Source organism: Peromyscus eremicus, chromosome 20 (genome assembly GCF_949786415.1).
Source record: "Peromyscus eremicus chromosome 20, PerEre_H2_v1, whole genome shotgun sequence".
In the NCBI taxonomy this organism is placed as follows: Eukaryota; Metazoa; Chordata; class Mammalia; order Rodentia; family Cricetidae; genus Peromyscus; species Peromyscus eremicus.
In genome coordinates this window covers 49,891,537-49,909,888 of record NC_081436.1, presented here as the reverse complement: position 1 = coordinate 49,909,888, position 18,352 = coordinate 49,891,537, and the positions used below count along the sequence as shown (strand labels likewise).

The following is an 18,352-nucleotide window of genomic DNA, read 5'->3' as shown; positions in this document are numbered from 1 at the left end:
GGTAAGATTTTTTTTTTTCTGAAGTAGCTTTACAGGTTTTGTCTTCTTCAGTGAGAATTCCAATTAGACAGCTACAGAGCTGCTCTCCTGATATATTGGATTATAAGCTAAGCTCATAAAGTTAATTTTCTGAGAAGAGATTATTTTATGGGTCATTTATCTACCAAGACCTTTTTTTAAGCATGGTCAAGAATAAGTCTTGAATATAAAAACTTAAATGAAATGAAACATTATTGATGAATGCAATTCAATACCCCATATTTTCATGGATCTTATGATTTTCTTCATATAAATTACTGATTTCACCAAAAAGCTGTAGTAAAAACATATATTCATTTGCATATACACACTCAATAAATCTTGAGAAATAATCAGTATCCATGACTTTTTAAATGTAGGGGAATTACGTATATTTTATTTCAAAAAGTATGTTTAGCATTTTCTGGTTAACCTTGATGTTACAAGTAAGTACATTTCCATATTTATCCCTTTCCTAATTAATACCTAAGTTAAATTTACAAAACTGAGAAACTGCTGTTTTAAAGAGGCAAGCTAACATGTAAAATTATTTTTGAGAGGCATTTACTATTCTAACTTGAACAAGAAAGCCAAATACTCAATTTAGCTTAATTGTCCTGTAATTAGAAAAACAAAATTAATATTCCTTTTCCTCACTTCTAAGTACTGACAACATAGAGAAAGTATACCATAAGTGAATTTTTCCCAAAATGAAGTTTATCTATTTGGAAATTAATGCTAATAATCAATATCTATAAATGGCATTGCTTCTCCCAAATGAAGGAAGATGGTGGTTTAAATTCACTGGAACACTCCTCATCCTAATACCACATCCAGATGCAGGAAACCCAGCTTGCCCAGCTCCCCTGAGTAACTGGTAGACTAGTCACATAACCATCGTCCTTGCCTACCAACCTTTAAAAGGTCCTTAAATGAAGTCTACAGATTCAGAAAATAAAAAAGAAAATAATAACAAAGATATTGTTCACTTTCTTGATTTAAACAGTAACAAAATCCAGAATGATCACATATCATTTAAAGTATGGTTATTTTAATGTAAAATATTAGATTACATTTAGATTAGTCATGGCCAAAAAAAAAAAAAAAAAAAAAGAAAAAATGCTAGGTTCATATCAAGATGTCTGATGGCTGACACACTTCCGAATCACTGTGCACCTCTCTGTATGCTTAAAATGTGGGCCACCTGTATACTATCCCCCTCCCACATCGAAAGAAGCTCAACAATGGTTCCCTTTGGGATTTCTAGTATCTCCTGCCTCAGTCAATTGGGGTGGGGAAAGAGCCAAGCAAAGGTATTCCTACAGGAAATAACAAACAGATACTGAAGTAAAGGACACCACCGTTTCATACTGACTGCAAACCTGCACAGTACACTAAGATATATCTGCTTCCCTTGCCTAGGAATCCACACCAGACTTCACAAAGCGTCTAGTTTACAACAAAGTGTATTTTAGGTGTGCGAGAATACGTTTACAAAGATCTGTGTGAGCCAATGGAGCTAAATTACAAAATAAAATTAGGCTACCAGAAACCTCATTAGTAAAGTTAACAAAACCAAACTTGTATGTGTCATTTCATTATTTTCTGTCCATTAAAAATTATAATTCACTGTAAAAGATTAAAATCTAGTATGTAGGGGGAAAGGTTACCTGAATTTTGCTTAGTAAAATTAATTAAAATGGCCATGCTCACTATTACTTACACTGAGTTCAATTCATAGGCTTTATATTTGAAAATAACAAAATGTATGAGTTTAGATCATAAACGTTCTTAACAGATGCCACCCAGAAAATGCATCAACAGAAGACACAGGCAGAGAATTGTACAAGAATTACATAATATCTGGATAGAATAAATAATATTTAGTATGTTTTATTTTTCCTTAGGCAAGTAATATCAATGTGCTTCTGATGGGTTTCATTCCGTTTGTGTTGAATTACACACATGTGAAAAGTTCAAAAATGATCAAGAAAATGCTTATTTACATAGATATTAAGTCAGCATTTTCTGTAGGATGACTTAGATTCTGGTTTTGTTTTCATTAAATATGAAGCAAACAATAAATATCTCTTTTCACTTCAAATCATCTTTAATGTAAAAAAGCTCCCGAGGTCTTGTATCAGTTGTTGTAAAGGTATTTATCATGGGGGCTTGTTTGCATGGCTGCCATTAGACTGTCCCCAAAAGAACATTTTTGCATTTGAATGGACTGTCCAGTATCAGCAGCCTTTAGACTATAAATTTAACACTGCTAAAGAGAGGAAGAAATAAGGTCTGCTTTGTACTGCCTGGGTATCACATTTACAAGATGAACAAATAATCACACTACTTTGGCTTATCAGGCACTCTTGAATCTGAGGATCTCAAACGGGCTGACAAACCTTAATTAACTAAGCCACACAGCACTGCTGTGAGCAAGGCAGTAAGTAGATCCTGGGTCAGAGATAGATGTTTGGGTTTCCTGCAGGCTGGCCTTTGATAGGCAGTGGCCTACCACGGAACTCAACAACTCCCAGAGGCCCACATATGAAAGTCTCCACTAATGCCAAAGCAGTGCAGAATGTAGATCTTAAAACCAACAAATTTCATTAAGGACTTTGAAGCAATAAGCCAAAATCAGTTGTGGCTCAGTTTCCCCTGGGTGTACTGAAGAAAGTTCTTAATAATACAGTGATCAACTCTAAGACAGAATTTGTGTCTGTGCATGTAACTAGGGCACTATCTCAACAAAAGACTTCCTGGAGCCTGGCTGGTGAATTGTCCTATTTCTTCCTATAGATTCACCCAATCAACTTACCTATGCTTGGGCATTTGTGTAAATAAAAATTCCATTTGATAATGGCAAATCTTTGTGATATTTAAGACCCAATTTTTTTCTCTCTATTCACATAAAAGGTTTCTGTGACATAAAATAATATTAAAATTTTTACTGCATGAATAAAATCCAGAATTATTAAAAGAGCAACATAGTTATATTTGTTATGTATTTCCCTAAAAGTAAATACATATATACACACATTTGTAGAAATATATTATAAAAGAAACCACTCAGGAAAAGAGTGCAAAATTGTACATAAGCCAATCAGGATCATAATCTGCCACTTAAATATGGAGGAAAGAAATTATTGGAAAACATGTAATTAATTGATTATCCCACTTTGGCAAAGGTAATGTTGAATATACTAAGTTCTTCTCAAGGCCAAATTAAAATATAAATAAAAATACTGGGTGGGTTTGTATTTATTAAACTTTGGTGACCACTTCAGGAATAAGGTTTGTAAAAAGTAAAGTTTGCATGTAACTGTGGAACAAATGGTACTTTAACAAAAAAATAACAAAATTTTATTTAATAAGTCTTAATATTCATTCAAATTCACAAAATATTCTAAAGTTTTGTACTAATATTGATTGGCTGATACGCAAGGAAAAGTCTAACTTTTTTAAAGCAATTTACTAGGGAAAATTTAGGCCAATCTGTCCTGTTACCATCTAAGCTGAGTCACCCACAAAGGTTGCATAAACAACATAAAGTTCTTTACACGTCCTTCCTATTCATAATAAAGCGAAAATAAAAGGGCATTCACTAAATGAGAACATACACAAATGACCTGAAAACCCCAAACAAAGGGCAACTACTGCTCTCGACCTAGACACAACAAAAAAAGAAAAACAAAGTCAAGCAAACAAAGAAACAAGAAAAACTAGCGGATGAAAGGAATATTGTGAAATATAGGGGCTGCATGAGAAACTTCCTTCTACCCTTGAAGGAATGGAGCAAACTGCTACCACTAGACCCAGTAAAAATGCATTAATTAGTTAAAGCGGAGAAACGTGGTATCAGATGAATATCCTGAAAACAGCATTATAATCATTCGCTTTATGATAGAAACCTATATACAGTTGGCCTAGTCATTAAAAATTTCTTAGCAACAGCCTCGAACTACTTTAAGTTAACGCATTCTAGAACAACTTTTCCACACCTGACTTTTTCTATTAGTGTTTACATCATGTTAGCATAGTTAGCAGTTTTTTCTCTCAGCAACAGCCATCTATAGGAAAGCATTTACTATACTACATGTACTACATGCTGTGTTGAATAAGCTAATTAAAAACTCGCTTCCATGGCATAAGTAAGTCTCTGTAAGTAAATAAACATGCCCGAAGGCAGCTCATTTCATGTTCCATTCTACTTTAGAAACTCAAATGTCAATATTCCATCTTATACATAGGTAGAACATGATATTTTATTCCAAACACCTCTGTATTTTTATTGTGCATTTAATAAACATGATACTAGTTTGAAGTTTTACAACTAACCAATTGAACTGCATTATTTTTGCCTTTAGTAAACATGGCGATGATATTCTGCTGGGTACTTTCTTCCAGAGTGAACAGATAGTATATTGCTATGATAATTTAGCATCCAATATTCCACCACCAAAAGCAGGAATCTCCTCAATTTCTCATTAAAATCTGTTCTGCTTGTTAAAGTGACTAGGTTTCTTTGAAAGCTCATTAAGATGTGTTCAGATCAAAATTGGAAATTCAGTTAAGAAATCAAACCAAATATTGCACAATAAACCAAATTGGGCACTCTTTCTACTCTAAATACCTAGTAGCAGTGGTTCTCAACCTTCCTAATGCTGCGACCCTTTAGTACAGTTCCTCACGTTGTGGTGACCCCTAACCACAAAATTTTTTTCGTTGCTACTTTGTAACTGTAATTATGCTACTGTTATGAATTGTAATGTAAATATTTTTGGAGAGAGAGGTTTGCCAAACTATTAACTATTTACTCTTTGCCATTAGACTCAAAGCTTCCAGAAGAATCACTAAAACACAAAAAGCATAAATTTGAAAGTTTCAAATTTTATTTAAGTCATAGAACAATGAACCTGGCTTTGAAAAAGTGTGTGTGTGCCTGTCCTATGAATTGAAGTAGAAGGCCGCCTTTAAAGATCATAAATCACAAGGTTAGGGATTGAGCCATTCACTGAGGAGTTAGCTGTGCGGGAGATCTCCTACGTCAGCAACTAATGCAGAGGAAGTGAAAGGGCAGTTGAAATGGTGCAATAGAAACTTGAAGTCAAGGAACTAAGAAAGTAGAGGAACTGAAAAGAACGAATTGTTTTTAGAAGTTTTATCATCCTCAGGCTGATCTCAATACTGATAGGGTTTTCATTCTACTGCTTAATCAGCTATTTATCATTCCAAAATTTTTAGAGTATTCAAGGGAGGCAGAAAAACTGACAGACTGGAAATCATTAAAAAAGAAAAAGAAACACTGGAATAACTTGGAGCCACACAGAAATGTCAGTTACGTGGAAGAGGAAGACAGAAGGCTTTGGGGAGCTAATGGAAAGCACCCAATTGTACCCCATTCTCAATGTCACCAGACACTAATAACACATATCGGATACCCATTCTCCCTCTCAACCAAAAGCCGTAAAAGGCCCACAAGACCAGAAAAGCATGGAGCACTGAGAAAAGGCTATTTACAATCAGACAGGTGCATCTATCCACAGCTACACAAAGGAAGCTCCCTGAAATAAGCCTGCTCCTGGAAGGTACAGAACTGTTGGTTTTCTTTCCAAAGGTACTTAAGAGAACATTTGCTCCTGCCAGAAGACAGGAAAATGTCTTTGTTTCTCAGGGGACCAGGGGGACCAACTCCTCTTCTATAACCAAGACTACTCTTAATTCTACGGCTTGACTGCAGGCAGGAAAAGTAACGGCTTTTTTAAACTGTCCACCTCCAAGGGATGTTCCTTAACTCCACTCCATAACCCCAGAGACACACAGAAAGGCTTCATGGAATCCGAAGGAAGTGACAATGGAGGAGCAGCTAAGTCTACTCACAGCAAAGCGCTTCTCTCCAGGGGCTTGTGACCGCAGACCTATGGTCTCTGACCTACAGGTCAAAGCCCTAGGCTGAGTGGACTCCATTTCCTAACCAGGTGTTTTTGTAAAGGGACCGAATTTCTGATCATACCTTCTGTGTAGGAACATAGTTTCAAAGCCATCCAGAAATCTCCAGATTCCCTCCTTACCAAGGTGAAATGCTAAAGGGTACTTACTACTTTAGCCAAAACATACATACAACATACTGAGAGCTCACGAAGTTTCAAAAGCTAAAATGTTGCTTGAGAACATCGAGTCTACAATGCACCCACAAAAATGAAGATTTTCCTTACTGGGAGATTCTTTTTCATTTTTTCCCCGCATATTTTCCTCCCTTTTAGAGCATGAAATAAATAAAAAATAATAATAATAAAATAAAAAATAAACACTCTTCACTCTTCTTTGGGCAGGATTTGTACTATTCATGTTTAGATTTTGCTCATCCTTCTTCCTGGCAACTGAACTACAAGCATTGTTTTGTTGTTAGTCTTTTTTTGTTTATTTGGGGTGTGTGTGTGTGTGTGTGTGTGTGTGTGTGTGTGTGTGTGTGTTAAGAAATGCTGTTTTCTGGATTAACATCTCGCCCAGGAGTTTACATTCTTAGTGTTTTCATCTCTGCTAACCTGCCTTATCAACTGTGTACTGTATCACAGGACCTTAAAATTTAGCAGTCAGTTATTTGAATACAGCTGAGCATCCTTATGGGATTGGAAAGCTCCCTCCTCCGAAGGTGGCGGCTTTGTTGCTTTGCATAATCACCAAGAATGATTAACCAACATTCGGAGCTGAGAGCAAAGACAAATAGCAACTGCCTACCTGTAAAGCTACTTTCTGCTCCTTTGGCCGTCATGCATATAAAATATCAATACAGATCATTTAATTTCACTACACAACACATTAAACTAAACATCGAAAATGTATGTTCCCTTCAAAAGATATAAATTGTTTTAAAAAGTAAACCTTCCTACCCGTAACAGCGACTGGGATTCATCCTTGGTCTTGCTCTCTCCGGAAGCAGGATACTGCTGGGTCAGGGATGCAGACTTCTCGCCACCAGCAGACGCCCCTTGCAGGAAGCCCTTGGTATCGACAGCCAAGCCATACATAGGTCGGGCCAGGTGGGCAGCTTCAACATTGGGGCTGTCCCTCAGAGTCTTTGTCTGCTCTTGGGAGCTGGACACAGGCGTCAAGAGCCCTAGGCTTGCTTGAGTGTAGGATGGACTGCCCCGTAGGATGTCAGCCCCTCTCCAAGTCACACCACGAAGATCATCAGTGGAACTCTCAGTCCAGACTTTATCTTTCAGCCCTTCCTTGTCATCAAGTTTCTCCCTCTTGACTATGCTCTCGGGAACTGTCTCTCCCATTTTAGAGTCTGGGTTTAGCAGACTGTAGACCTTGAGGTCAATTTTGGGCTCTTCTTTGATGGTGGGTATGGCATGGCCATCCTCTTCGCCATTAGCAGTAGTGATTTCCTGTTCCTGGCAGTGAACCGTGTTGAAGTGCTCCAATAGTGACTGAGTGTCAGCAGCTGTGAAACTGCACTGGCGACATTTGTAGCAGCTGTGTGCTCTCCTGGAAGGAAGAAAAGAGTCAGTGAGAAGCCAGAATTCTGAAGGGAATGCTCTGTGCTAAAATAGTCCTTATGCACCTGACTTCTCTCATACAATGTAGTAGGTTGAAAGAAACACAATATTTTCAACACCCAGAAATCAAAAGTTAATTAACAGGCATTTTTATTTCTGTATAAGAATCTGAAGTTGTCTTTAGCACTAACAGACAAGAACACACACACACACACACACACACACACACACACACACACACACGGGGGGGGAGGGTGGTGGTGTGCAGCTGATTACCATTAGAACTGTTTGTTTTAGCTTCATTATCACCTGTTATGTTTGTTTTATCTTGATGGATAATTGTCAATTCTAAATTAGTAAGATATTCATGTTTTTACAACTGATTTCTCCAATGGCCTTTCTACTTTGTTTATCTGTGCTGAACTAGGGCATTTTTGCACTATAAATACATTAACAATTTTAATGTTGAGTTCCTTTTTATAACTTTCTTACATATTTCAATATGCTATGACTATTTCTTTCTAGCATGTGTTTAAATCATTTTAGTCAAGGAGATAAGGCTACCTGACCTATATAATCTAGAAAATATGATGTGTTAAAACAAGTATTTTCTAAATGAATTGCATGATCTATAAGTAGATAGAGAAACCGAGCAGACCAAATGTCTGCTAGGCATCAAACAGCATGGCAGTGGCTACACAGACATATGTGTTAAAGGAGTCTGTATGTGTGTTCGTGTGTGTACTTTCTTTTTAAAAGTCATAAAACAAAGCTTTTTTATTGTCAGATGTTATAACATCTCCATTGTTAAAGAAATAATAACTGCTATATTAGGAAAAAGTTTGAATAAAAAGAACAAATGTATTTAGTTGTAAAAAGCATACCAGAAAAATGCACACATTTTTGCAATAAGGCATTCTTTCTTTGATTAAAGAACCTTACACAACTCTCTAAATATCATATGAAGTACTTTCTACTTACCCCATGTTACCAAAAGTGTAACACAGTAAGTTCTATGAGCTATCACTTGAAGTTACTCCAACTGTAGATAAGTATCAATATATCATTTTGCCAGCTGCTGGCTAATGGTAAAATAGGAACTCACAGTCCTTGCTTACTTGGCACTTACAGACTAGTCAGGATGACAAGCTTCACTATACACAAACATGTAGGAACAGAGAATGGTATATGGAAATAATGACCTGAAAGAGAATGTAAGGCTTATAAGGTTGCTTAGGAAAGTCAAGGAACTTTCTGAGGGAAATCTACAAATCCAAAATACAAGAAACAGCTATCCTTTTAGGAGGAGAGAAGGAGGTGTCCTAATTAAGCTTACTATTGTTGTGATGAAACATCATGACCAAACCAACTTAGGGAGGAAAGGTTTATTTGACTTATATTTCAACATCATCGAAAAAATTCAGGACAGGATCTCAAACAGGTCAGGTACCTGGAGGCAGGACCTGATGCAAAGACCATGAGGAGTGGTGCTTACTGGCTTGCTCGGCCTGATTTCTTATAGAACCCCTGACCACAGCTGAGGGGTACCACCATCCACAATGGCTGGGCCCTCCCTGATCAGTCAGTAAATAAGAAAATGCCCTACAGGGTTGGTTTTTTTTTTTTTTTTTTTCAGCCTAACCTTATGCCTTATGGAGGCATTTTCTCAGTCAAGTTTCCTTCCTCTCAGTTGACTACAGCTTATGTCAAACTGACATAAAACCAACAAGAACAAGAGGAAAAGAGCACATCTTAGCAAACCTGAGATGTGGAAGAGGCCACTGTAGACAAAGAAGAATAACAAAGAAGAATCAGTATGATCAGTCCATTGGAAGGGTCACCTAATGCATGGGTGATTGTCTTAGGAAGGGTGGATACTTTACAAGCCTAAGGAGACTTAGGCAAGGAGGAAGATAACAAACATATGGTTGAATCATGGGGGAGGGGCTATAACAGTTTCTGAATTAAATGTGTCTCGTTACGAGGCATGTCTGATGATGAAATGCCAAAACAACAAGGCTCCCGAGTCCAGGATCCACTTACGGACAATAAGGTGGAGAAATGATGCCTGACCCACAAAACTGATGTCACAAAACTTCTAACTCCCAGATCAACACTCCGCTCTTCAATATGCTGAAGCCTAAATGTTTCGCAATATTTTTTAACCAGTGAAATTACTGACAAAACAAAAATTGAAACAAGGGAGGGGAGACTGCACAAGGTCTTGCCATAGGAAAGAGAATGAGGACAATAACCATTTACAAAACCGGCCATGCGCGGCAGTTCCAAGGCTTCCTCACCTTCCTGAAACACTGTGTTCAGACATAACTTAAGAACCTAAATGTTTGATGAGTGCCAATGCAGGGACCAGTATTTAACTAAAAACCATGTTACCAGATATATCATGATTCTAAATGACTTAACAAACTCACAAGGTATCCCTTATCCTTTTAACTTCAGTGAAACACGGAGAAAGCCCTTACTCTCCTTCAGAATCTTAAGATGCACACTATCATTCATGACAAGAGGGTAAAGATGCACACACAGTGAGGCATTAAGTTTGGCTTCAAAGTTCTCTTGAGACCTGGCTACCTGTTTCCTCCTTGAATGGAGCCTAAATGAATAGAGGGCTAATTAAAAAGATACTACTTTCAAAAGTTGGGAGTGATGTGAACATCACCATCCCCATTCTTAACACAGAGTGGTTGGTACCTTTCAAACTCCAACATGCATAGTCATCTTCTGGAGACATGGATGAAGCCCAGACTCTGACTTAGCTTGCCAGGAACTCAGCAGTTTACTGAGCATTTTCACAGGAACTTCCTATGATGGGCAACACACATTCTCATCATTCCCTTTAGAGAATCAACTTAACAGTGGCACATACTAAAACCGCAAACAAGAAATGTTGAAAGAGCTATGGCTGGGGATGTCCATGATGCTGATGCAACATGGGAGTCAAGAAGCAGCAGAGAGAGATTAAGAAGTATATACATGGTACAGTTTGAGAGATGCTCTGAATAAAAGCTTCATTGTTTAATTCAATCTTATATTGAGCCAATCTAATTTAAAAGACACTATAAGTCCAGTACATATTTTGTATTTATTTAAATTCTACATATTTCAATCAACTGAAGAGCAAACATTCTGCTCACACTACCAAAGGAAACAGGATTATATTTCCACAGGTCTCCTTCCAGAATACTGTCAGATAGGAAAATTTAGTGTATCTCTTATGCAACATTTGGAACCTCCTAATGTGAAGACTCAATATGACTTTGCACTAACAACCTAGCAATGAATAAAGACAGAATTTTAATGTGCATCTAACTCATGATTTCTATCCAGGAAAAGAAGAAAAATCAGTCTATAGAAGAGCAACTTGTACTTGAATTTCAGTGACTTAGAATTTCTGTGAGAAGAAAAGATTTTTTTTGTTTTTTGTTTTGGGATTGTTTGTTTGTTTGTTTGTTTGTTTGTTTGTTTGTTTTTTCATGACAGGGTTTCTCTGTGTAACAGCCCTGGATGTACTGGAACTCACTTCATAGACAAGGCTGGCCTCAAGCTCACAGAGATCCACCTGCCTCTGTCTCCTAAGTGCTGAGATTAAAGGCCTGCACCACCCTCACTTGGCTTGAAGGAAAGGTTTAATAGCTTTTCCTATTTCATAGAATTTTCACATGCTGTAAAAAATATTTATATTGGATCCTTCTGAGATTGCAAGTTGTAGTTAGCTTTCATCCTAAAAGTAGCATTCATTCATTGATTTCTAGAGATTTTTATGATTTTCATAATTCATAAGAGGATCAGGAATGTTTCCAGAAAAAAAAATCAGCTAAAAGATGCTATTTGTTTGATAAAACTCTGATGGTGTAGTGATACTGAAAATGGCCTCAATGAATCTTTAGTCCCTGGCTGGTGGAGCTGTTTGGGAAGGATTAGGAGGTGTGGCCTTATTAAAGAAAATGTGTCATTGGTGGTAGACTTTGAGGTTTCAAAAGACATCCTCAGATTCTCACTCTCTCGGTCTCATGCATCTGGATCACAATTAAGCTCACAGATACTGTATTAGCATCAAGCCTTCCTGCCTGCCAACATGTTCCCTGACATGATGGTCTTGGATTCTAAACTTCTGAAACTGTATGCCCCCAATAAACATTTTCTTCCATAAGTTGCTTTAGTTGTCATGTCTTAACACAACAATAATAAAGTAAGTAAGACAGATGGTATTTGCATATGGGTGGTAAGTCAGTCTTGGTATATGCTAAAAACAGTGACAATCATGTTTTGCTTTTCTCCCTTACATTAACTTTCTAGTGACTGATGCTAAACATCCCCTGAAACGCTCTTCTTCACTGAATAATAATATTCATTCTGAGGAATTTGAACCATGGTTTTTCTTCTTTGGTGAATCAAAGGAAAAGAAAAAAAGTCATAAATGCTAATCAATAAAACTTTACAGAATCAAATGATTACAGATAATTTATGACATAGATAGGGTAAATGAAGGCAAATAAAGAGACTTCATTTACTATTGATTTAAAACAGCTCAGTAGCACTGATGTCTAACAGCGTTGGCCATTTTTCAGTATCTACTTGGCTGATATCAAAATCTATAATGTGTAGTAAGTGATGATACTGACACCTTTGAATGATGGGGTGAAAGACAAGATGTGTGAGTTCCTGAAAGCCAGAGACAAAAGCAGAAGACAGATGGATAAGCAACTCAATATGATTTGGTTGTAGTCTCTATGAGATAGGGTCTCATGGAGCTCAAGTTGACCACAAATTGATTATGTAAGATGAGCTGAGACTGGCCTTTACACTCCTAATCATGCTGCCTTCACCTACCAAGCTTTAGAATTCCAGACATGTGCCACAATACTTTAGAGTGAGGAGTATCTGGTCATATTTACCGGGGAGGAACAGCCTGCAAAATATTAATCCATTTCTTAAGTTTAGATAGTCTGATTAATATTTTATTTGTAGTAACTATCTTTGGTGGAGGGGGCACTTCATCTTCAAACAGGTTGAACTTTCCCTGCCTTTTAGTATTAGAAGAAAACACAATGCCATGCCTAAAAAATTCCAGTTTATAATTCAATTTGAAAAAGATGGCCGGGTAGTGGTGGTGCATGTCTTAAATCCCAGCACTCAGGAGGCAGAGCCAGGCAGATCGCTGTGAGTTCAAGGCCAGCCTGGTCTACAGAGAGAGATACAAAACAGGCACCAAAACTACATAGAGAAACCCTGTCTCGAAAAACCAAAAAAAGAAAAAAAAAAGAAAGAAAGAAAATGATGATATATCCTAATAAGTAGTCAAAACAGAAATATGTCTTTCAATAAAATAGAAAGCAAACAATGAATAGGAAACTACATAAAACCTAATATAAACTGAAAATCCAGACACAAACGCCTCTTATTCCAAAATAAGATAGCTATTTAATTTCTCCTTTTGGTTTTTGCTTATTTCTTTTGCAGAACTAGAGATTGAACCCAGAGATGTGGACATCCCATGGCATGCACTCTTCCACTGAGCAACAGGGCCTGGCCTAGATAACTATGTTGCATACTTTCAGGACCTTTCTGGAAATTTGCATAATTAATGATTACAAATAAAGGTAAAATATTGCACATTATTTTCTCTATTGTCTATAATGTCCTCAGTATTGTTCTGTTTCTCAGGGTCAGTTTTCAAGTTGAAATGTGATGTCTACATTTGAGTATTCCAGGCGCTCCTTTACTAGGCACTGTTTAAAAAATCTACACAGATCTCATTACAACCACCATGGCTTCACTGTTTTAGAAACTAAACTGATGCTCAGTAGACTTGCCATTTCCAGATTTCCTGATAATTAAATGCTTAATTTGAATATCTACTTTTCAGTATTAATCGATTATCCATATTCTTTCAATGACACTTTTTAAAGATAAATTCTAAATCGGAGCCACATTGCTCTGTCCATATTCTGTATCCATTGTTTATTATTTCAAACTGAAAGGTCCAAAGAACATGCTTAAATGTACTCATAAATATCACATTGGACAGGTGACTATGATAGAGATATTTCCCAGGTCTTCTCTGAAAGCATCTTTGCTTTTATCCCTAGAACACTGTGTGTGTAGGCAGCACTAGGTTGATTTCATTTGGCAATATTCCCCCTGCTTCCGGTTTCCAACATTGCTAATGAGAGCATGTGAAACAACTTCTCCTTCCTAAGTACTTCATTTATTGTTTGTGGGTAGCTGCTTTTAAGGATCTTGGCCTTCTAATTTTGCAATAATACATTTATGGAAAAGTTTATATGTATATATTATATTTTGCTCAGTGTGTGTTATGCTTCTTTGTATCTATGTATTTATATCTTTCATCAGTGAGTCCTAGAAAATGTTTTCTATTTTCTCCTCAAATATTGACTGTATACCATTCATGCCGTTCTCTTTATTCTTTTCTTCTAAGATTCTGATTAGTTGTGTATCTTTAAAGATCTCATTGTATTTCTAATTCTTATTATCTGGTTTCACATTTTCTGCTTCCTTGCTGTATTGTCAAAACTGTCTCTGTGGGTCTAGAGAGATGGCTCAGCAGTTAAGGGCACTGGCTGCTCTTTCAGAGGACCCAGGTCCGATTCCTAGCATCCACACGGGGTCTCACAGCTGTCTGTAACTCCAGACCCAGGAAATCCAACACATTCTTCTGGCATCTAAAGTCATCAAGAAAATACACGTTGTAGGGACAAGCATGCAGACAAAAACACCCACATACATTAAATAATCAAATCAGTTAAATATTTAAATAAATAAATGTTTATTTTAAAATATTGTTTCAATATCTCATTGTGATAACCTCACTGGCTCTCTATCATTACCTAATCCGTCAATTATCATATTTATTTAATTTTCAATGATTATGCTTTTTAATTAGGAATGGTATTTGTTCATTGGCTCCCCTCAGTAATTTATGGTTTCACAATGTGTGATCATTTTAAATAGTAATTTTTACTTCCTTAAACATGCAACAGTTATGCTATCGTAACTGAAAATTCCTATATCTAAAGTTCCTATGTATCTGACTCTATCATTTCTGCTTTCTACTTTTCTCACATACGGTGTATCTGCTCTCTGTCTGCACAGCAAACTGCAATGGTGAGTGCACGCAAAACTTGTCTTAAAAAAAAAAAAAAACTTATCTTCACATGTGGCTACTTTGTAAGCAGCAACGGAATACTTTTCTGTAGACAAATTTATTTTTATTTCTGATGGAGAACAGTAGAGCACTGAATGTGGAAATAATTTAATCAGCAGCATCATTGAAGTGGAACTCATAAATTCAGCCCCTCCCTGCAGATGACCCTACACCTTCGTCTCGGCCCAGCCCAGCAGACATCCTGGCATTTGTCCCCTGTGCCACTTCACATGCCACACTAGCCTTTCACTTCTCCCTCACTATGGCTTAGCTCATTCTTCGTGAAGTAAAGAATAAGCTTTGGAAATTCCCCTGAATTTGGGGAAGTCTGGAATGCATTAAAAGTAGGCTTTAACTAATATGGTTGCTTACAGTTGCTTTGTAAGAAGACTTTTGCTCTATGTTGGTCTGAAACATAAATTATATAACACTGGACATTTTGATAAAAATGGTAACCAATAGAAAACCAATGCAATGTTTATTGAGCAGTAAATTAATAAAACACATGAAGCAAGAGAAACAGATTCAGGCATGGAAAATAATGATAGACACAGGTGTGTTAAGGGACATTGTAACTATGCAGAAACACTAAGAAGATGATAACAGACCCATTTTCAGTTACTGAATGGATAATATTTCAGCTCCACTCAGAACAGCCCAGCTCTTACTGAAAGTGTGTATACGTGGAATCCACATTGACATTTCTCTGAGTTCTTCATCAACTCTGTTTTAGATGTAGATTATTTCACACATATTGTACAATTAGAGGATTATGCTGATTTTTGTTACTGTCTCACTCTTGTACATAAAGCACTCAAAGTCTAGAATGTTCCATAACAATAACATCAAATGATAGTAGAAACTCTCTAACAGGGCTAATGTAAATAAATATAGAGTAATCTAAAAAGACAGAATTGAGATAAAGTGAAATGACCTCTTATTCTATTTTCAAAACATGGCATATGAAGTAAATACTTTCCTAGAGGATTGAATTTGAAGAACATGAATAGCTGTTTTATTTTACATCGCTAAGGCTTCTAATGTGACCAACATTTAGTGATATTTCCTTATACTTCCTAGTCATGAATTATGACTCTGAAATCTAAATTTCAAATAATTCTATTGAGACTCTCAGATAGAAGATGAATAGCCTAGAATCGAAAGGGTCCTTCCTTAGATCAACGAAATTATGTCAGGATTTAAAAGTAAGTATTATTAAAGTACTCAATGGCCTAGGGGCACATTCTATTTAATTTCTTAACTAATAAAATGCTGGGAGCTTGACTGAGATTCAAAGCCAACATACAACTGTCTTTGGCATATACCCTTAGTTCCTCAAAATGGTCTAAAAGTATGTAATGAAAGATGAAAATGTAACTCACCTTGGAGCTGTCAGCAAATTGAAAACTATTGTGAAGGCAAATGCTCCTGGGAATTCCATTTGCATAAAAACATTTGCCAAGATCTATGCATGCTCATCTATTAAACTGCACAGATACAGTACAGGGCAAGGAGAAAATAATCTCTTTCTGGTAAAGGTTACTTTAATTACTAAGAATTAAATAAATCCTGATACTATTAAGAAATCTCTTTTATTGAAACTCTTCAATTCCCCAAAGATTATTTTCTTTATCTAAAGAATATCGCCGGTGACACATGCCTTTAATCCCAGCACTCAGGAGGCAGAGGCAGGAGGATCTCTGTGAGTTCGAGGCCAGCCTGGTCTCCAAAGCAAGTTCCAGGAAAGGTGCAAAGCTACACAGAGAAACCCTGTCTCGAAAAACCAAAAAAAAAAAAAATTATATAAATATGCTGGGTTTTTTTCCAAAGCTTTAAGTAACGGCTTAGACTCCTGAAGAAAATGTGTTTGCCCAAATCATCTGTTTACTAGGTATATCAGTAAGCTCTGGTGTGTGTGTGTGTGTGTGTGTGTGTGTGTGTGTGTGTATACACATATACACATATATGCTCATACATACATATATTCATATTTGTGTCATTATTCCATTTTCCTTATAATTAAAGAATATAATGAGGATTCCTTTAAAATAGCCATGCCCTTTAAAAACAGCTGGATTACCTAATTTATATACCACTTCACAACTATATGTGCAAAATATGCACAAACTTGCCCATACTTACACATCCACACAAGTAAGAGTCAAGGAAAGCTGGTGCCTGCTAGCTCGGAAATAAATTAGCATGCAGCTAACATCGGAGAAGACAGAAATACTCATTGCAAGTGTGAACACATATTTGATTGCAGGACTATGTCTTTCCCAGGGCTGACCTTATAAATTAAACAGTGTAAATCTCAAGTAAGTGTTTTCTGAACATTTGATTCACTGTGAACATTAGGATGCCCTTCAAATTAACATCTAACATTATTAGCCTATCGTTGGACATGAACTGCTTCATTACTGATGACTGAGAAGACATAGATACCACACATACATACATAAGCCACTAACATAGAACCTTCAAAGAGAGTGAAAGGTATTGTTTACAGTCTTGGGATATATATATATATATATATATATATATATATATATATATATATCCCAACCTGAAATAACCAGATTTGTTTTAATCTAGGGTATTAGACCTACATATAGACTAGCACTTCAAATAGTAACTGAAAGCTAAAGACAACGGCTCACCCCTCTAATCTCAATGTGCAAGAAGCACTGAGGTAGGAACATTGCCAGTACTTTGACGTTAACCTGAGCTATACAATGAGTTATACTCCAGCTTGGGCTACAGGGTGACCAGGTCAAATATATATATATATATATATGAAAGTAAATAAAGCTTTTACTTTGGTGCTTAGAGGCAGAATGACAATAAAATACCCAAGGAATGCTCAGCTCTGCACACCTTGTATCTTCAAGGCTTGTGCATCATCCCAGCTTATAAGCAGGTCTCAGCTTAGACATTTCTTCCTTGGGAAGGCATTTCCTGACTCGCTATTATTGAGCTATGCTCTTACTGTGTTTATTTTGAGCACAGCCTTCTGCTCCTCTGCTTTTATGGCACTCCCGGATCCTGATGATTTGTAGGTGCCTTGTCCTCCCTACTAAAGTGTTAGTTCCATAAGGCCATGGACTGTGTCTAGCTTATGTACTCCAGTACAGACAATGCCTGGCAACGTACAGTTCTGAAATTCAGAAGTGAGTGCATATAGTAAGTAAGTGTTTAATGTAAACTCATCTATAAGAACGTAGGAACGGTAAACTGGGGAGATTAAGACTTACAAGGAGAATCAAATAAGGAAAAGGAATGTGCATGTGTTGCATATGTTAATGAATTTGAAATAACCTGTTTTATCTGCCCTCAAGGAGTGAAAGCATAATCAAAATCATGTGTATTACAAAATCTCACATCAACATTATTGTTTGTATGCCAATCAAGAATATGGCTCAAGTATGAAAAGTGAGAAGAATGTCCAATCTCATTCAAAGAGAATAATGAGCAACAATCTCAAATTGATTGTTTCCAGAGAATAAAATACATTCTAGTAGAACTTTTCATTTGGGAGCTGTACCTTCAATAATTATGGGAGACAGAGTCAGACTACCTAAATTAGTAAACTCATCATCCTTTTTTCTGAGAATTTGAAAATGCACTCCGCCAGCGGTATAAA

The 18,352-nt window shown here is 36.6% G+C and overlaps 1 protein-coding gene across 2 annotated transcripts in view; it reads right to left on the bottom strand.

Moving 5' to 3' along the window:
* Trps1 (transcriptional repressor GATA binding 1) overlaps positions 1-18,352 on the bottom strand; it is a 234,421-nt gene that overhangs the window by 155,645 nt on the left and 60,424 nt on the right. For both annotated transcript variants that reach the window (XM_059247548.1, XM_059247547.1), the window contains exon 4: positions 6,909-7,512. In XM_059247548.1, coding sequence (XP_059103531.1) covers positions 6,909-7,512 — 604 coding nt within the window. The remainder of the gene's footprint in view (positions 1-6,908; positions 7,513-18,352) is intronic.